Source organism: Streptopelia decaocto (assembly GCF_964273445.1).
Source record: "Streptopelia decaocto genome assembly, chromosome: 1".
NCBI classification, from domain to species: domain Eukaryota; kingdom Metazoa; phylum Chordata; class Aves; order Columbiformes; family Columbidae; genus Streptopelia; species Streptopelia decaocto.
Window position 1 is genome coordinate 95244260 of NC_138663.1, and position 20357 is coordinate 95264616.

At 36.5% G+C, this 20357-nt stretch overlaps 1 protein-coding gene across 4 annotated transcripts in view; it reads right to left on the reverse strand.

Moving 5' to 3' along the window:
* Positions 1-20357, reverse strand: part of PPP2R3B (protein phosphatase 2 regulatory subunit B''beta) — a 55894-nt gene that overhangs the window by 3394 nt on the left and 32143 nt on the right. For all 4 annotated transcript variants that reach the window (XM_082043354.1, XM_082043353.1, XM_082043356.1 and 1 more), the window contains 11 exons: positions 19506-19691; positions 17169-17272; positions 16505-16607; positions 15676-15750; positions 12136-12222; positions 11557-11713; positions 9640-9688; positions 8157-8246; positions 7285-7460; positions 4716-4834; positions 4524-4630 (listed from right to left, as the gene is read on the reverse strand). In XM_082043354.1, the coding sequence (XP_081899480.1) occupies positions 4524-4630; positions 4716-4834; positions 7285-7460; positions 8157-8246; positions 9640-9688; positions 11557-11713; positions 12136-12222; positions 15676-15750; positions 16505-16607; positions 17169-17272; positions 19506-19691 (1253 nt within the window). The remainder of the gene's footprint in view (positions 1-4523; positions 4631-4715; positions 4835-7284; positions 7461-8156; positions 8247-9639; positions 9689-11556; positions 11714-12135; positions 12223-15675; positions 15751-16504; positions 16608-17168; positions 17273-19505; positions 19692-20357) is intronic.

The following is a 20357-nucleotide window of genomic DNA, read 5'->3' on the forward strand; positions in this document are numbered from 1 at the left end:
CTGAGCAACCTGATCTAGTTGAAGATGTCCCTGCTCAGTGCAGGGGGTTGGACTAGATGGCCTTTGAATGTCCCTTCCAACCCAAACTATTCCATGATTTAAAGAATATCTGCTTCAGCACCATTTAGGTGAGATCAATCTGTCATTGACAGCCATTGAAAAAAATTAAACATAAATCTCTGTAGAGATTTATGACGTCAGATTAAAGAACTGACCATTTCCTGGGTGCAGCTGTCTCTATTTCTTGCACATCTTCCCAAGTGCTACTGAACCTCATCTCAGCACAGGATCATTTCCATCTGCTTTACAAGACTGGGCAAGAAACGAGCTTTAGAAACTGCAGCACCTGTTCTTCAAATGGGACTATAATGGCATTATGTGGTGATTGGGAGAAGTGTTCTTTCAGACAAAGTCGTAAGTGCAAAGAAGAGTTAAATACTAAGAATTTTCTATGAACACTAAAACAGAGTAGCAGAGATGGGAGGCAAAACATTTTCAGTTGTGAATGCAAGTCTATTGAAACACTTCATAGGTAAATATTAACCATATTAAGCCACACTTCTTAGATAAACTATTAAAAAATTGAGGCCAGCTTCAGCACCATTTCGAGTAAAAGAAATCTAGCAAAATAAAGACACTTTGATAACATCAGGTAAAGATTAAACAGTGATTAAAAACAATTCCTGATTTTTTTTTTAATTACTTTATCCTTCTCGGGGTATTAAAGCCTCAACTGAGTGAGCATCTATCAGTGCTCAGCCAGTGAAGTGAACACCTTGGGTTTCTCCCACAAGTTCACCACTGATTTGAACAGGGAACAAAAGCCATCCTAAGAGTTACTTTACTGAGCTACACATTTGAAAACAAGGATTTGGAAGAAAGATTCTGCCCTAACAACAGTTTTGTCTCACAAATCTGTCATTTATAGTCTTCTACACAATTAATTCCATCTTTTTGAGGGGTTTTGGTTTGCTTTTTTTTTTTTCCCCTATCCAAACAAACATCTTGAATGCACCTTTTGGATTTGTTTATTGCACAATGCTACAGAGAGGGGCCAGCAGGAAGATATCTGAAATACCATTTGAAGGTCCCATCTACTCAGAAGATTGTTATTCAAACATTATTGGACCAAATGGAAATCTCACTCTCTTGCAAAGCTTGGGTGGCCTCATGAAATGTCACTTGTACACATTTCCAAGATATTTAAGCCAAGGAAATTTAGAAACACTGCTCCAGTTTTACACATCTGGGCACTGAAATTATTTCAGTTACTTCTCACAGTATTAGAAAGTCTATCGCTACCTCCTAGCACGGAGGTTTTTTGAAAAAAATACAAACATGCTGCTACAACACCTCTAAAGAGTCATTTTTTCCCTTCCTCACATTTCTGAAGCTCATGGGAATGTAGAGAAATGAGCCTATTTCTAGATTTCTGTGTACCCCCAAGTTTCAGATCAACTGTTTTAATAGGAATGTCAGGAAAACATTTACCAAAGAGGTAATCAAATTTTAAAAAAAATTTAAAAAATCATACTGGATTGTCAAACAGTCACTTCAGTTGGACAGGCCTTACAACCCTTTAAGAACAGTAAATGATTTTAAGGAAGGTTTTTGTACAACCCAGTAACTAAAAATGCTCATACTATATTTTTGTAAATATTTTTGTTCATTGAACTCTCCTAACAGCAGCAAGAGAATATTTAGTAGGCTTGTGTTTCTCTCTCAGCTTCAGCAGTAGAAAATAAACTTCATTTTTCAGGACTCATGTATGAAAAAAATTATTCAGACAGTCCTACTTCGTTATTAAGTTTTGAAGACACATTTGCTGACCTCCACTTTCAGAAAGCCTTCAAACTTTAAGTCAGATTTGTCAATGCCTCCCTGAGCCAGATCAGAATAGATTTTCTTTAGATTTTCCTCTATTTGCTCACAAGTAGGATTCAGTTGCTTATTTGATAAACAATTTGGAAGGTAACCTTTGCTCTTTATAAAAACAAAAATACCCTCTATTCAGCCATTTAAACGCAACAGCCTTCACAATCTTCTGATGTAAGGGTTGGCAGAAACCAGTAAAATGAAGCAAAATACTTGTTTGTTTCTATTTAGTCCATCCAAATACATCTGACATGTGGTTTTTGTATATGATACTTGAAACACTTGAACAAATTATTAAGTGGTAGTTAATGGAGACAATGAGCATTACAACCTATACTCCAAGGAAAGAAAGCAGCAAAACTTGAGGAACATCATCTGTGTGGAGGGCCACCAGTTAAGCTATGGCTTATGCATCAAACCCAAGTAGGTTACAGAAAGTCATTACATTCATAAAATGCATGATTTTTTGTTCTGTGCTTCCACAGGATGCAGTACTTTTCTTGAATTGTCAGTTTTTTTCTACAGGATCTATGACAAATCTACTAATGGCAGAAGCAGAGGCAACCTGTAACCAAAGCGATGCTTGTGTTCACAAACACCAGGCTCAAAAGTAATGAGAAACTGGATGTTTTAGCATCATACATTTTCTCCGTATCGCAGCACACTCCACTATATTCTTAGAATAACACGCTGACTTTCCTTAAGGAGAGTATTTACACAGTGAAAGTGCATTTTTTTCAAGTTCTAGGGTTATTAGGATTCTGCTTTACATACCATACATTCCAGAATAATGTCTGTATTACTTAGGCTGTAATTCCATGGACATGTAAAGAAGAGAGTGCCTATGCTGCTGAGAGAACAAATGTCATGGCAGTACCTGAGAAAACTAAGTGTCTAAGACCTGTTAGAAGTTTACTTGAGAGTGAAAATTTAAGATAAATTATTAAATATAATCCAAAGGTTTAACTTTAGAGACATTTTGTACTTTAGTTTCTATTTTGTCCACTTTCTGTGTAAAGCCACAGAACCACAGTTTCAGGTACACCTTGAATAAATTTTTCATGGAAAAGAAGTGATCTGAAATACATTAAAATAAAACAATTTAGTCTAAGCAATAACCAGAGATACTTCTAGCTCAGAGAAACAGCTGCAGTCAATGAACTCATAAGTGAATTGGAATAAAAGTATACTGAGGTTCTTGCTTTATATCCCTTTTTCACTTGCGAGTGGAATTGTGCCTAAACATTATCTTAGAACTTTACAAAATTACACTTGTCTACCACAGTCCAGCAATTTCAAACCTTTAACCAGAGGCACAGGGTTAACCTGCTTTCCAGGTCCCTTACTACTGGTGTCAAAAGGATATTCTGCCTCGTTTCAGTTGCTGGTGACACTGCGTGAGGTCTCAGGACAGACCACAGGACCAGCTGAAATCCTTCCTTGCCAATCTAGCTGGAGGATGAGCTTTCACAGACCAGGTGGAATACTTCTGAACCACCGGTATATCCCAACTGACAAAATAACTGTTTTTTTAGGGAATTTCACAGCAAAGATATAAAAGGCTTTAAGAGCTGCAAGATAGAACAATAGGCTCTTAATGCAATCCAGGAAATCTGCATTGAACCATCAACTCCCAGGTAACCTTGAGACAAATTTAGTCAAAACCCATCTGAATTTCACAATTTTGTATCTGAAAATGGGCTAAATGGGGTTGCCACTCAAATTCTAGAAAGTCAAAACAGCAGCAGAATTTTAAAACAGGAAGGTGGAGACAGAACTACAGCAACAGAAGTACACAAACAGACCAGCACAAGAGAGAGAAAACAAGGTTAAAACAAAGGTGGAAAACATTGAGAAAGTGGTTCTAGTTAAGATTTAAAATGTTCAGATTTAACAGTACGTCAAGGCTCCTAAATGTTAGTCAGTTCTGTCTCAAGCTTGGGCTCTCAGTCTCACTTGTTGATGCACCTTCTTCCCTCAGTCTCTTAAATATCAAGTTAGTAATTCTCTAAATGCTTGGCAAGAATCAGAGACACTTTAAAATGGAATACTGATGCAGGAAAATACAGTTTCTCTAGACAGTCTCATCAACCTAAGACCTAAACCATGTTAAATTTGTACTTGTTTTCCTTATCTTTTTAAATAAGGGAAACAATGAATGGCAAATTTGGGACTTTGGATTCCAAGAGGTTCTGGAAACTACATAGCAAAAGTAAAGGAGTGATTTTGAACCAGTAAGATTTACTATCTTATCTACTGTTAGAGGACCGTGAGAAAATACTTCTAAGCTGATATAACTGAGCTCAGAAGCAAGATTTTTTTTCCCTCCAAGTCTCTTAATGAAGGTCTTCATTCATTTAACAATGAACTACAAAAATTATTGTTGTATTTTGTTTAGAGTTGAACCTTATTCAAATCTTGTTTTAATTCCAAAATTCAAAGTAGGACCTCTTCTTTGACAAAACCAATGTGATCAAAAACTGTCAAGGAATATTTAATGCAAGATACAAGCAAGGTTCTTCCTCCCTTATTGAGCACACCATGAAACATAGCAAACAGCAATGTTCTACAGAAATAGCACCAAGGATGATAGTGATGGTGATGATTAGTGGAGAGGATTTGTACCAGCCCTCCTGCTACATTCTTACCCGTCATTCCACTGGTCACCTGCTGCCTCTTCTGCTACCAAGATATCATACTCTTCAGCAGCATATCTCTCCCAGTCAGAGACCTCCTGGCTTTCACCTTCACCATCCTAAACAACCACATTGCAAGTTATAAACCCACATTTTTAACTGTTAAGCACATAGCTAAACACACTTTTAAAGCTTCATACTCACCCGCAACATAGAAAACTGATCCTTCTGTTCATGGTCAAGGTATTTTTCAATATTGAAAAAAGTATCAAAAAACACATCTGTCAACTTGCATCGCTTTAAATCATGCAGAGTAATTTTTCCTATAAAGAAGATTATGAGACAAGATGTTTAGAACTGACACCATCCTTCCTCCGAAAAGGAGGAACGTTATTCAAAAGTTAAGTCATCATTATGCTTGAGAACATTTGTCGCTGATGCTCAACACAATGGGAGAGAAGCGAACAGATGAAGTATATACCTAGAGAAGTGTCCTTCACAATGGACAAAACTTTTACATGCTTCAGATTTGTCACTTGCTTTAGCTGTCATCCTACTGTCCTTCAATGTGTTGGAGTGACATGCAGTCTGCCTCACATAGCTATTAAAAATAATTTAAGCTAATTGTCTAAGCTTCTTCAAGATGTAGAAGTCTCCCCTGAGCTAGCCGTTCCTTCCCAAGCAGTGCTTGGGTAGCGAATAGGAATCTCCTCTGGCCCTTTCTCCTCCAGTCTTGAAGTGACAAACGTGTGACAGATGACAGTGTGTGACTGTGCTCCACACAAATGAATTTTTCATAGGGACTGGTTTGCTACACTTGTCCAGCTGGATCAATATTTACTGCTTGAGAAGAAAGCCAGATGCTCAGAGATGTTTTGTTTGCATTTTATAAAGTGACACTTTAAAGACTCAGATCAGTGGATCTGTCAAGTATTAGAAGTATTTGTCAGGTTGCTCAGAAATGTTCCCTTATTTCAAAGTTCAATATTAAGCTTCTGCAGGAAGAATGAAAGACACCAGACATACAAGGAAAGTCTGTCCTTAAAACTCTGCTTTATAGATTCACCTGAAATACAGCCAGCCTTCTGTGGCCAGTCAAAGAGGGCCTAACTGCAGATGTCATGGAAGAGCTCAATAAAAGCAGACTTAGAACAGTATTTCCTCAGCCTACTGTTCAGCCTCTAACAAAGTGTAACTCAAGGACACCAGAGGGAAGCCGAAGAAGGATCCCATTTGGAAACAGCCACCAAGCTTGTGTCTGTCACCATCTGAAGTGCTTCAATGTGTCCCTCCCGCCCTACAGCTGGTGCCCCAGAACGACACAAATCCCTCACGGCACCTGTGGCGTATCTGTCAGGCCCACACAGATGTCTGATGTGTTGGGCCATCTCAAGTGGCAGCAGCTCTCCGCAACCAAGCAACTGATTTGAATCCCAGTTATATAAGCTCCCCATTTAAGTCAGACACCTATATTTGGTTCATTGACTTGCTCTCCAGTTTCCATTTATTGCATTGGGAGCTTAGACAGCTAACACTCACGTAGATGACTACCACTATCCATCCCTCAAGGACCAAAAAAAGAGAATGAAATTCAAATTCAAGTTAGAAAAACTCAGTGCTTCATCTAGAAATGTCTAAATGTGAAACACTAGCACAACATTACACTTGCTAAACAAAAGCATGAAATAAGATGGTCAACAATTTTATTTTTTTTACCATAAAAATGGCAATACAGGATAGAGATTGCTGCTCCTATTAAACACTGCAAGGCAAATAGGCAAGTTCTAAATTTATTGCAATGCGGAGCCTGCACAATCATAGCAACCAGACTGTATGCCAAGTCCTTTTACACTCTGAAATTCACGTTGAAAAGAACAACTATAATAAGGGTTATTAGTGCTAACTGTGGTCTAGTGTTGAGATATTAAGTTTAGATACCTGCTGACCTCAGTTGAGCTCAACAAATCCCTGAAGACTAATCCATCATGGCTTTTACCAACTCATGAGACAAGTATCAGAAACAGCACAGAGGCGGAGGCCATGAACATGCAAGATATCCCTCTTGACACCACAGTAAGATGTTTACCAAAGCATACAAAAATATTTTTAGTATTAAGCAGCACAGAAGAGCAACTATGAAGTGAGCATCATACCCACTTAATGAGTTTTTTTTCAGGTGTAAAATATAAAGTGAAGTTTAATCAGCTAAAGATCGTATATGTCAAATGCAGGAAGGTAGAATGCAGGTTGTTGAAGGTTCAAATTAATGTAGAAAATAACTGAATACTAAATTGGTTTTGGTTATCTTTATGCCCCTTGACAGGAATTTCCTAGGGGCAGTTTAGGCTTCTAACCTCAAATAAGTCATTACTGATCTACAGAGAAAAACATTGTTTAGAAACTGTTCTCTCTGAAGAAATCTCAATTAAATGACTGCTGGAACAGGTAGGAGACCAGTGAACAGAACAGCCATGAGCTTTTTTTGAGAGCATCACCTCAGCCAGATAGCGACAAGATTTCCTTTAAGGCTAAACATGGCTACAAGCCCAAAATAAAAGCCTGCATGGAATTCAAAAGCAGCATACTACATTTTAGTATGAAAATGAACACCTGCCTGCTGTTGGAAGACCATTCGATTAACAAGCTCTAACAGACTTCAGAGAAAAGACAACACAAAGCCGTATTCTTTGTGTGACCAACTGAGCGCTCTTAAGGGTGCACTATCTCCTAACCCAGAGAAACAGGAGTTAGAGATGGAAACTGATTTTATTACCTTCATATTGTGGCTTCACGAGATCCAGCATCTGGCACAAACAGTCTTCAAATGGCAAAGGTTCTATGGCCATGTTATCTAATTTTTGGCACTGTTCTTCATAAAAATACTCCAATTCATACATAGACAAAGCACCATCTCCATCAAGATCCATGCAGCGAAACCAGTATTCAATGCTGAAATTCAGTAATTAATAGCAAAGAACTGTTTACACAAACAGAATTTTAAGAATTTATATTGTCTGTTTTAAAGGCTACGTTACTTACAGATGCAAAACTAGAGTTAAGACTACATTCCATTATGCCATAGGAAGTCATTAAACACCACCTATTGTGGTAGGAGTTTCAGGTATTTGCTGTGCCATATGATACTGCATATGAAAACACACTTGTTAGCCATGGGTGGGTGAGGGAGGAGACAACTAAAACATGTGGCTTTACATAAAAACTCAAGGGAGCCAATGAAAAATTGAATCATGCATAAAAATGCAAGTTCAGTTTTCATACTGAACAAGCCAGTGATACATCACTCAACAGGTTTCTTATCAATATCCTACAGGTAATGCTGGCTGCCTGGTTTCCCAAAGTCACTGGCATCACGGAACAGCTGCAACTTCATCTATGACCCTGTCTCTAAGGAGGCCACACACAGCATATGGAACAGTAACAGTTAATTATCCTTTAGAAGTCATTAAAATAGACTTTCACAACAGCAACAACAGGAGACACTGATAAGTAAGAATGATGCTATGAACTGGGCCAGCTTTCCACTCATGTTTTTATCATTTAGCTTCTTCAGTACAGTTCCCGCTGAACATCAGTGGTTGCTATTTAAAGACTGGAAAACCTGCTAAAACACAAATTCATTCTTACCTAGTTGGTGTCTTCTTGTCCTCTTCAGATATCAAAAACCAGACAAAATCAGCATAGCTAATTTTTCCATCTTTTTGTGCTTTCCTACCCCTTGAAGGTCAACAGGGGAAAAGACAGAAAATTTATTTTAAAACATCCAGCTTTTACTAACCAAAGTTAAACATTATTTTCCTTGGTGCATCCTAAAGGATGCAGTGTTTCCTCAGGTGACTTATCACAGACAACTCTGATTATTCTGGACAAGGAGCTTGTGTACTCTGTTCTGTTCCTACTGCAATGGGTATTTAAAGAAGAAGGCAGCAGCTGGAAAAAGGCAGCACTCTGTCCAGAAGGACTCACAGCTTTCCTTCCCAGGCAGCAATACCACTACTTAATTGTTAACAGAAACAACACGTCAATTCATTAAAAAAAAAATTAAAAAAAAAATTATATATATATATGTATATATATATATACATATATATATATATATATATACACATATATATATATATATATATATATATATATATATATATATATATATATATATATATATACACAAGCAGACATGCTTTTTACAATTTCTATTCAGGTGAAAGTGATGAGAACTTAAAGCTGTACAGAACTCTACTAGCTAAAAGTATTAGAATGGAAATACGAAGATAAAAATGAAATAAAAACATGCAGGAAGTGTTTGTGGCAAGAACATAGTTGTCTGTTTCTACCCTTACACCACAGAACACGTCATCCAAATACTTTCTGAAGATATATGGTCAACCTTTCTAGTAAAAAGTCAGGTAGGCGGTTCCTAGACATATTAAATTTCATTCCTCAAATCCCTTTTTTGCCATTTTATTCTCAAGATGTTCGGCAACATAAGATGTATGTTTTGTCGTGCCCAAAAAACTTGCATAAAGGAGTCAAGCCTCATTTCACTAATTTCAGCTTTTGTTCTGTTATTTCTGTTTATCAGTCTCTTCCTAGCTGCAGAAATTGCGCTAGCAAAATGTTCCAAAAATGAGTTAAATGCCATAACTACACAAGAATAAGCCAATCCAAGTGGGAACAATGAAGAATGACTGTCAAAAATGTAACTAAACTCAACTGGAGATATTGTAAAAATTATCGTTGATACAATAAGCGTTGATTCTATCAGAAGTACTGAAAAGCCCAGTTCCCTTGGAAAATTTGGCAGGTTTGTGGGATGGAAAAATGACAATGCCAACATTTCTTCCCTTCTTCATTCCCATCCCTGCAAAACCACAGAATATCCTATGGTGAGTTTTCAGTCAGATAGAGAAAGAAGACTAAATAACTTGCACTAAGCCAAGGTTCCAAGGGCACTCCAGTACTACTAGAGTTGAAACCACAATACTAAATCTGGAAATTCACTGTTCCATTTCAAGAGGAAGGCGTTTTTTTTCTGGGAACGTCACACTTCATTTAACAAGCAAATACATATATATTAAATTGGATTTAGTTTAGCATATAAAATAAGTACCTTGTTACTGCTCCTGAGAAGATCCTTTCTATCATCCTATTTGATATTGCTGTGGAAAAAGTTTTAAAACAGCGTCAATTATATACAAGTTATTTTTGCTTTGTATTGTCAGTTGCCGAGTTTACTGGAAACCTCTAATATATACACATCTGTGAGAAAGATCAAGTGTAGCACTCATTAATCCCTTTGAGGTCTCTTGGAGATCACTTAATGCAGTCTCCAAAGCAAAGCTAGAAACAACCAACTTTGAATTCAGGTTTGATGCAGAAATAGTAGCACAATAAAAGTCATGAAATTGACCAATCAGTAAGACAGCATTTACCAGTTCTTTGACAAGTAAATCATGTTTTCAAGTGCCATTAGAGTTTATATGACCTTGGTTTTGACAAAGAGCCAAAATAGAATCGGCATGTTAATACATAATGAGCATACCTAACTCATTCTGACATGGGTCTATTTCTGACATAGTTCTGATCCAGGCTTCTAATTTTGAAACCGTTTCAGGGACCTTAGAGACATGTCTTAACTGAGCACTACCTCTGTAAAGGATATTCAATTTATCCTGAAGAATTTGTGGACCGTATTCAAAGCAGCACATGATACTATTCTCACAGAGTAATTACTGTGCATTATTCTAGCTCTGTAATATTTTTTCAGCATTGTAGAAATACTGATAATTAAAGCAGGTGGTTAACCATTCAAACAATTCATCTGTTTTATACACTCATAGTGAAGCTTTCACTGTATTATTCTAATAAGGACACCAGTCCCTGCTTAATACTTATGCCCAGAATTGCAGGATAATAAATTTGTTTCAGGCATATGTGCTGCTGCTTTTTATCTACTTTTGAAATGCTGAAGTTGTTCAACCTTCTGAACAGTAGCTACATACATTAATATTTTTCTTAGTATATTAAGTGTTTGATGCAGCCTAATTTTAGACCAGTGACACTACAAAAGGAAGGGATTTATGAAACCTGATTATCCCATTTTGACATGCAAACAATAGAAGACTAAAGATGGTTTTTCATATCCATTTTATGCTCTCATGTAGTCTAGTTCTCATTAAGCAGCAGCTGTTAAGCTTTAACCAATATTCCACAGTTTAAAGGATGCAAAACTATATTGGAAGTGGCATGGTATCAGTTCTGTTTCCTTTCCAGAATGTACTGAGCAGAACAATCTCTCAAGCAAAAGAAGCTTTCCCTCCTCAGTTTCCTAAAGCGTTGTCAGACTTCAGTGAGCAAGTTTTCAGAAGCTATCAATCAGAATTGTCTTTATTCTTTCTAATGTGGGATAATATTCCAAAATCTCTTTCTGCTTAAGTAAGCTTTCCAGTCCTGAAGGGACTTTTAAGATGACAATGGACACAAAACGTTGAAAAAATCTCAACAGATCCATACATGCTACAAAAATATTTAAAATAGGTACAAGTGCACAAGACTACAGAATCACAGTGACTGTATATTGTGAATGCAGAAAACATAAAGCTGCTAAACAGTATTAAAATAAAATGTACTGCAGCTGAATTAGCAAAACTTTAAAATATAATAAGCAAAGTACCTGCACATATGTTTGCCTTTTCTACTGTTTCCATACTTTGCCATAAAAACCACACCACTTGAATAATATCAGTAAAATGGATTTTTTCCAAGATAACAACCCAAAACTGCCAAGTGGAGGTTATAATATACCAAGACTTAAATGATCAGAATTCAAAATTCATAATTTTCATCAAATTTGGTATTGCTAGATACAAAGCAGCATCACAGATGACTTGTCCTGTATTTCATTAGTCAGCAGGATTAGCTATGCCAAGAGACTTGTGAACACTGGCCTTGGCAGTCAACCACTTCCTCAGCTGAAAGTTTACAGGACATTTAATACACTTAAACAAAGGTGCTTTATTTGTCATACCATGATCGTTATGTCGAGCTAAATCCTTCCGGTCAATATAGAGGTCATGGTCTGTATCCAGCTCCCAAAATTTGCAATAGATAACATAAAAGTGCTCATATGAGAAGTAATCTGTCAGCTGGTTAATATCAGCTTCCTCTTCCAATAATGCCACATTCTATTACCAGAAGGATAAACAGAACACATTAAAGAATTCGTAAGACATTTGTTGAATGATCTGAGTTCTCATAACAAAGTTAATGTCTAATACTATTTCAGAAGAACAATTTTTATCTTGCAGAGACAGTGCACACCATGCAGCGTGACAGCAAGGACTGAACACACCAAGTAGAAACTGAATGTGTCCACAAAAGAATGAGATCAGCCAGACTTCTGCTAATCACCTACGCATTTATACAGCTTCAGATAAAAGATGACATTTAAAACCTATTCTAGTGTATGAGAACTAATGCAACTGAGCCTTCACTAGTTTTTGGAAAAGGAAGAAATGCTACTTATGTTACTCACTTAAGCATTTAGTTAATGTGGTTTCTAAACTTGTAGAAACATCTGTCTTGCGAAATTTTAGATATTACGTACCTGCAAAAAGTTGCTTTTCCTGAGCTCGTTACAAGTTATTTTCCCAGACCAGGACCTATTTACTGTATAAAATATTCTCTGTATAACCTGCAAGAAACAGAAAATGGAAAGGTGATCTTAGGTATGCTAACTAAATACCCTCCCAAACATTTGTCAAAAAAAAGTCTTAGCTCAGCTGCATTACAGAACTGCATCTTCCCCTTATGTCCATTCTTGTTACTTAGCAAGTTGATGCTTCTCTTATATGTCATATTACCAGGTCATTTCTATATCTTTATCTAAACTCATCTTGATAAGTCTTATTTCAATTTTGCAGTACTCATATCTCACACAGTAAAGCTGCAGAATACTTGTATGCAATTCAGAATATGTCTATTGGCAATTTCACTGTCTCCCAGTCTTTGAGACCTACAGGTTATCATCTAATAAACCTCTTAATATATCTCATTACTTCAGAGTTAAAGACCTATATTTACTATAAGAATATTTTACTTCATAAACGAAGTTACAGAAATAGATTGGGACTGTTTAAGGATCAGAGTACAGGGTAATGTTGCCACTTCTTAAGTCAACATTTGACATAAATACTTCCTGCAGCTGCAGAGGGAATATGCTTTTCTCCATTTAATTTTATTCTATTTAAAATTACTTGGAAAAAAACCCTGAACTGTTAATAGTATTAAAAGTAGTACATAAATGTTTTCTAACTGAAGGACATTAAAAAAAAAAAAATCTATGCAAGAAAGACAATTAGTTCTTGTGCCTTGACTAATATCAGAATTAGAAACAAATCCATCCAGTTAGGCATCCAACGCTTTTGTTTAAATCAGTTTGACACGTACATTATTTTGATAAACTCATCCATTCAGCATAATTTGCTTAGCTTTAGTTTACAAACATAAGACTTTTAAATAAGTCTTTTTCTGTTTCTTAACTGAATTCAGTATGCACCTTAATTAGTTTGATATAAGTTAATCAGATACGCATTTCAAGTCAGTCATTCACCACTAACACAAACAGACAAGAAAATGTAAACGTATTACAAACTCTAAGCGCTTAACTGAAGATAGATTATACCTGCTAATTAGCAAGACCAAATATTGCATGTGTACCATTTCATTTACAACACATTAGTTACTAGCCAAAAAAACCCACCTCTTTAGGAATCCTTTTCCCCCCAGTAAAACCTCTTCCAAAGTAAAGAAAGATTTTATTATTTTTTAATCACTTCAGACTTTAATTGCAGTAAGTCAATAGTTTAAATAAACCAATAATTTCTAAATTACAAATTGAAGAGTAACAAAGTTTTAAAATAAAGCTTAAACTGTAGCACGCAGCAAGCTCTGCAGCTCTTTCTTTGAATAAGAACAGCTGGTTCAGTAAATCCAGAAAAGAGAATAGACTAGCCTACTTCTGAAACTTAATTAGCTCAAATCTAATTGTGAGTTTAGGAAAGGCCCATTTTTGGCTTACACTACAAAGCAATTTTTTCTAAAAAGGCTTTGCCTTAGCTTTGCAACTTAATCCATCTGCATGTCATTATCTCATCTGTTACACATTTAACTGGTCTAAAAATAAAACCCAAATTGAATGTTTGCTGAAGACAACTGGGAACAGACTTAAAAAAACCCCTGTTTTCTAAAGTGAATTGAAGCAGAATATAAGCAAATTGTCAGAGAACTACTTTCTTTACTATGCTGCACAGTGGTTTGTCTGAAGGGGGAGGAACTGGTGCAATATAGAGATTACAATTTCAATAATTCATAGTTCAGATAAGTACACAACATACTTGCAGATTAAATGCAATATCTCACTTGTCTGGGAAAGCATTTTAATATATTTCAGCTTTATCCTGAACATATGTTGAACTTTCATATATTTCAGCTTTATCTTGAACACTAGACTGACCAACCAACCAAACCATACGCCAGCAGACAACTGACTGCTTCCGTGGTTGAACAACACTTACAAGACACCTTCTTCACTAAAGAGAAGTGTGTGACATACATATGCATACTCAGGTATACATGTATGTATATACAAACAAATACAGCAGAAAACTAGATCATTTAACTCTTAACTGAAAGTTAGCATGAACAGACATTACATCTTCAACTGCAATGCTGACAAAATCCTTCAGATGAAGCTTCATGCAGTAAAGCTACTTTGAACAAAGGTATGAAATGCCTTACTTCATCTTACAGAAGAAACATCTGTAATTATTACTAATAACTTGCAGGACAGAATTTTAGAAGGCTGTATTGAGCAACGGTCACTCCATCCTAAAACAGGACATGACAGGGCAGATAGTCCCATTTCTTGATCTATGGAGTAGTATTCCAAATATTCTTGCTATATTCACAACAATACTAGTTTACTTTGAGGATTTTTGATTTAACACAGATTTCTGTTGAAGACCATACTCAATTCTGCTAGCAAAGTACCACCAGTACTAATTTATTCAATATTGCTAGACTCAGGCCTAGTCAAATAAGATCCTTCCTCCAAAGAAAAGGAACTACAAATGGCAGGACATTTTCCCTCACATGGTCCTTTAGGACAATTTTAAGCAGAGCAGGCTTTGAGACAACCCAGAATCCATTAAAGAACAAAACTACTCAGAGGCAGAACATTTCCATCGGTGACATCTGACAAGAAAGTTCTGGGAGCTCATGTAATCATTATAACAAGAAGCAAAACCTAATGCAGTTGGACATACTTGATAGGCTGGCAGTTTCTACAAGAAGGATACGAGGAACTAAAACCAAACGCTTTCAAAAATCTGTCACAGTTTTGGTCTGGGTCAAAGTATAAACTGGATAAAAGATTATGAACTCTGCATGTTTTTTTGTCAGAGAATATTCATTAAGGTATTTTTCACATGCATAAAGTGAACTGAATGTCATTTTGAAGAATTTTAATCTTCTGAGACTTCAGTGGAATCAGCTGTCTAGTCTACAGATGAGAAAATTTAATGTCTCTGATTTTTCCCTTGGGCACAGAACAAATACTTTAGTCACATAACCCTGGGAAGAGAGAAATGGAAGTTTTCATGTCTAAAATCTGCTTAGAAAGAAAAATCCCAAGAGAGTAAAGTGGCAAGCAGCTTCAATATTACCATTATTTTACTTAATAATGAACACAATCACCTTAACATAGACCTTTCATTCAAAATTCCATTTCATAAAACCAAGAGTAAGGTCAAGATTCTAATCAGTGCAGTCTATAGCCACAATCAAGTGTTTAAGATAACAGTCTGCTCTTCATTTACTGTTCATTAACTTATCCTACACTATTGCAATTCAGTGCTTTTGTTATTAGTATTAAGTTCAGCAATTTCGTATAGATGTTAAGAAAAAATGCTTAAGAAATTGAGTCTTTCTTCACAAGATTTCTAGTTACGAAGAAATGAAGGCTGACAGAACATACACCTTTTCTCAATGGATAAAGATGTTTATACATATTGACTAATCTTAATAATTGTTTTTCCTGCTTACTTAATAAAAAGTAGGTTTTCCAAATAAAAAAAAAATCACTTACTGTGGTAATGTACCGAGAATGAAATTCAGCTGCTTCTTTTAAAAATGACAGGCCAGGATGACTATTCACCACATCCTACAAGAAAAGGAATAACAATATCCCAAACAGTATTCAGTAGTGACTAGCAGTTCTGCTTCCTTAACCAAAACAGTTCAAATTAACTACCACAATCATTAATGATAATTACATTTGGAACATGCTTCATGCAAATAAAACTGCTGACTTTTTAAAAATAATCTTTTAAAGAAGGCAGATAAACAAAAGCTTTCCTGTATTTTAGATGGGAAGATTATTTTGAACACTGTTGACCATTGTAGCTTGTAATTCTGTGGCTGACTATGATTCAGTAAAAGCTAATGTAGGTTTTGTTCATTCATTAGCAAAGGTGTTGTTTATCGCTATTTGAGAGAAACTGTATTAGGCCTGGAATTCATATGCCACTTTGCCTGCCAAAGGGCATCTTTGACTTAAAGATGCCCTGCTTTTCTAAACCATAAGAATTCTCTGATACATGTACTATTCCTGCAAGCAATTTTAAATATTTGCATCTTACTATAGCTCTTAAAAAGGTCTCACTTTATAAAAAATGATTAACTGTAAAATAAGTCACTCACTAGCATCTCAGTGGACCATACAAAGCGAGTTACAATAAATACTATCAATAAACTTTAATAAATACCATGAAAAAGTATGTTTAGCTAAAACAAAAACAAAAAAAAAAACAATAAAAAAAACACAACCAAACAAGAACAGCCCAAACTCAAAAACCAGGACTCTGCCAGCTCATAATTCTGTTGTGTTTCCAGAACTAGTTTTAGTTGCAATTTACTTGTAAAAAAGGAATGAAGTCTTCTTGCACCAAGTAGTTGCATCCAGGGTTCATTAGAAGATGAACAAACTTTGCAGCATCATCATAGCAGGTCTGAAGTATTCTGAAATGTAAATATTTCCATTTAATACTCTACACAGAAAATTGCTCAAGCTACCTTGTATGGGCATCCCAGAGCAAGGCCTATGAAACTGCAACCACAACATTTAATTCAAGAGCTAATTACAAATGTCAAAGTACACTCCAAGTGAACTTACCAAAGCAGTACTGTATCATACATTTATATTAAAGGAGGTGGGTACTCCATGTTATTGATTACATGAAAGGACATTTTTCAGTTAGAACTGTAAGGAGAACTAGAAAGAAGAAAAAGCAATTTGTCCAGAACTGGCATCTAAAAGTTACGGCCATGGTTTTCACTTTTCCCATAAATGGCCAGTCATTTACCAAACACTTTACAAATCTATGAACACTGTAAATAAAGATTTGTTTGTTTATGTTAAAGTGATGATTTACTTCCATTTTCCCAGGTACAAGTTTGCTGTCAATAGCTGATTACGGGAAAATGTTTTATTCCCCTTTACAGATTAGATCTCATTCAGAGCTTAAAATACTACATTTCAATTAAAAAAATGCAGTACTTCTAAAAAAGTAATCTACTTACTTCCGCCACATTGCAACAAATTTATGAACTGACACATATCCTGTTCGTTCACCTCCGGCACAATAAAACAAAGGACCTTTCCAGTAAAGCGGGCATTCACAAGCCTAGAATTAAAGTATACATCAAGTCATTCATTGATTGCTTCTCTTAGGGTTACTCCCTCATTTATAAATCTTCCAAAAATTACGTTTTCCAAGCATTAAGAAGAAAACATTAAGGCACAGATTTTTTTAAACTGTCTCTGAGACCAACTGCACTTTCCAAAAGAATTTTAAGCAACTGCTTTAAGCTGAAATCCAAAAGTGGAAAGCAAAACACAGGGCAACTTGCAGCGCTCCTAACAGATGAATGCAGTCACATGTCTGCTCTGTCCATGCTCCAAGCAGCTGAACAGTCTGCACTAATAAGCTCTGCTAAAGGGCTGGATATCTTCAAGCTGAGCTCAAGACAACACAAACAGTTACACAACTTCTGAACTGGAGCAAGTTTGTATTTGTCTGGCTCAGAGGATGGCTCAACTTGTCTACGTCCTTGCACATGCATGCACATCTTCTACTCAATTTTAAGTGGTAGGTCAGCCTGCCCTGAGCAGCAGGACCTTGCTTCAGGATCCCCAAAAGTTACACCTTCACAACTTCAATGCTCCCATAGATCTACAAGGCTGTTTCTGTGTCTACTCCAAGTTTTCTCAGTCATAAGAGGTAAGTACCTACCTCTTCACCAACTTCACAGCCTTCTGGGTCACAGTTGGGTGCCACAGTATAAAAAGGCTATTAAGCTACTGGAGAATGTCCAGAAGAGGGCAACAAAGTTGGTGAAGGGTTTGGAGGGGAAGCCATGTGAGGAGCGGCTAAAGTCACTTGGTTTGTTCAGCCTGGAGAAGAGGAGATCGAGGGGAGACCTCATGGGGCTACAGCTTCCTCACAAGGGGAGGAGGAGGGGCAGGCGCTGAGCTCTTCTCTCTGGTGACCAGTGACAGAACCCAAGGGAATGGCAGGAAGATGTGCCAGGGGAGGTTCAGGTTGGACATGAGGAAAAGGCTCTTCACCCAGAGGGTGGTGGAGCAGTGGAACAGGCTCCCCAGGGAGGTGTCACAGCCCCAAGCCTGACAGTGTTCCAGAAGAGACTGGACAACACCCTCAGACACATGGTGTGAACTGTGGGGTTGTCACATGCAGGGACAGGAGTTGGACTTGATGATCATTGTGGGTCCCTTCCAACTCAGGACGTTCTATGATTCTCACCTAAAACTGTGACTTGGTGTAGTCACTCATGCTGTCATCGCTGAGAATCTCATGTGGATCTCAAATAAGTTTGTGAATACAGCAGGATGTATAAGGTCACATGGAGCAAAAGGCCAGTTACTTCTCATGCCATACTTTAACCAGTACTTTAAAAATTTTTTAAAAAATTTGAGTTTTATGAATACTGTTCTCAGACTCCGAGGATTTTCCCTATGCTTTAGGAGGCTGCCTTTCATCACTGAATCGTAGGGGACTGGATCCTTCCACCTTTCTTGCTGAAAGGGAAGGATCTCTTCTACCTCTCCTCACTTGTACATGGAAAGGAGCTGTGGAAGGCAGGAATCCTATTGTTCAGCTTTGCAGTTAAATGCTTCTGCTGAGGCAAACAAGGAGTTTCTGAATCCCCAGTCCTGCTCTTGTGAAAAGTCTTTGTTTCTATTTTCTAGACCCTGGAGTTTAAACACGAAGTGAGAGAAACAGGGATAAGAACCTGAGACGCATTACCAAGACCATGACTTGCAGTAGTATTTACCGTGTTGATTCAATGTAACAAAATAGAAAATTTAACTAGCTTATTGTCTTTTACACAGAAATTAAAAAATATTTCCCACTTTCTAAGCTCAGTATTCTCTGCCATAAATCTAAATTATCTCTTCAGTAATAAAGACAGGGCTATAATCTCCAGTTACCAAGCCATTCTGTCTTTCAACATCTTTGCAATGGATGCTCGTGACAATGCTGAACAAGAAAAAACTGTGGATACTTGAAAACAAAACGCGTATTAACAGTGCTTTTGCCTTAAGTCTGTTGGTCAATACAGAACACGTAATGTGCCCTTCAGTATTTGGTTGTTTATGCAACAAAAAAAAATAGTTCAAGTTTTGTTGTAAAGTTTGTTTCTTTTTGTAAGCAGTATTTAGGGATACTTAAGACATAATTAATGCAAAGATTTCCACACAACTGTGCTATCAACAATGTTGAATTTCTACTTTGTAGGAGATGAAAACACACAATGCAAGAAAAAGCACATGGAACTCATGTTTCCTTTCCTTAGGTGAACAGTACTAAAAGCAGAGAGCCAGCAAGTTCTCACCTTTGCAACCTTCCCCATGTCTTCTAACGTTGCCCTCTCATTTGGAAACTCAGAGAATGTTCTCTCAATTTTGGCAATCACAGCATCTATATTCACTTTTTCCTTAGGACATCCTCGAGGAAAATAGAAAGTTGGAATGTTTTGACTAAGTGATGGTGGCAAAGTTTCTTCCTTCTTTGTCTGAACCTAAATAGATAAATACATATTTGACAGTCAGGTACAATGAATTCACATATAACAGTCATCTGAGGATGACTTGAATCTCTTGGTATTATCTGTTACAAGATACCTTCAAAAAGATTTCTGATGACAAGCTGAATAAGCTATTTAAGAATGAGAGCACAGCAGAAAAATTCATGAGTATTTCCAAAACCTGTCATTTAGAAAGATTTCTAGGATGTTAAAAAATTAATAAAAACAACTTCAGGCTTCAACATATCAAGTTGAGATTAATACACTCGACAGCTTCTTGGAGACATCTGAAATAACTCAGGTTATACTATCAGTTTCAGAAGAAAAAACTTCAACTTCTAGCTTAACAGACAGGTCACAAAAAATTTGCTTTTAAAATATTTCTAGTTTCACAACTTCAAACTTTTGAAATAAGCATGACAACTTTGTTACAAAACACCAACCTGTTTAATCTAGTTACAGTGAAGATTTTTTTTTTTTAGAATCCTAAAAAATGCTTGACTTTATAAAGTTAGTAAATGATTCCTGCAGAGGGATTTTTTTTGGTAAATTATACACAATTATAGCATGAGTGTTCAGAAAGGTGTTTATAAAGAATTCATTATATACCCTACCATTAAGACAAATAGATGACCAGTAACAAGAGAAGTTATTTATTTA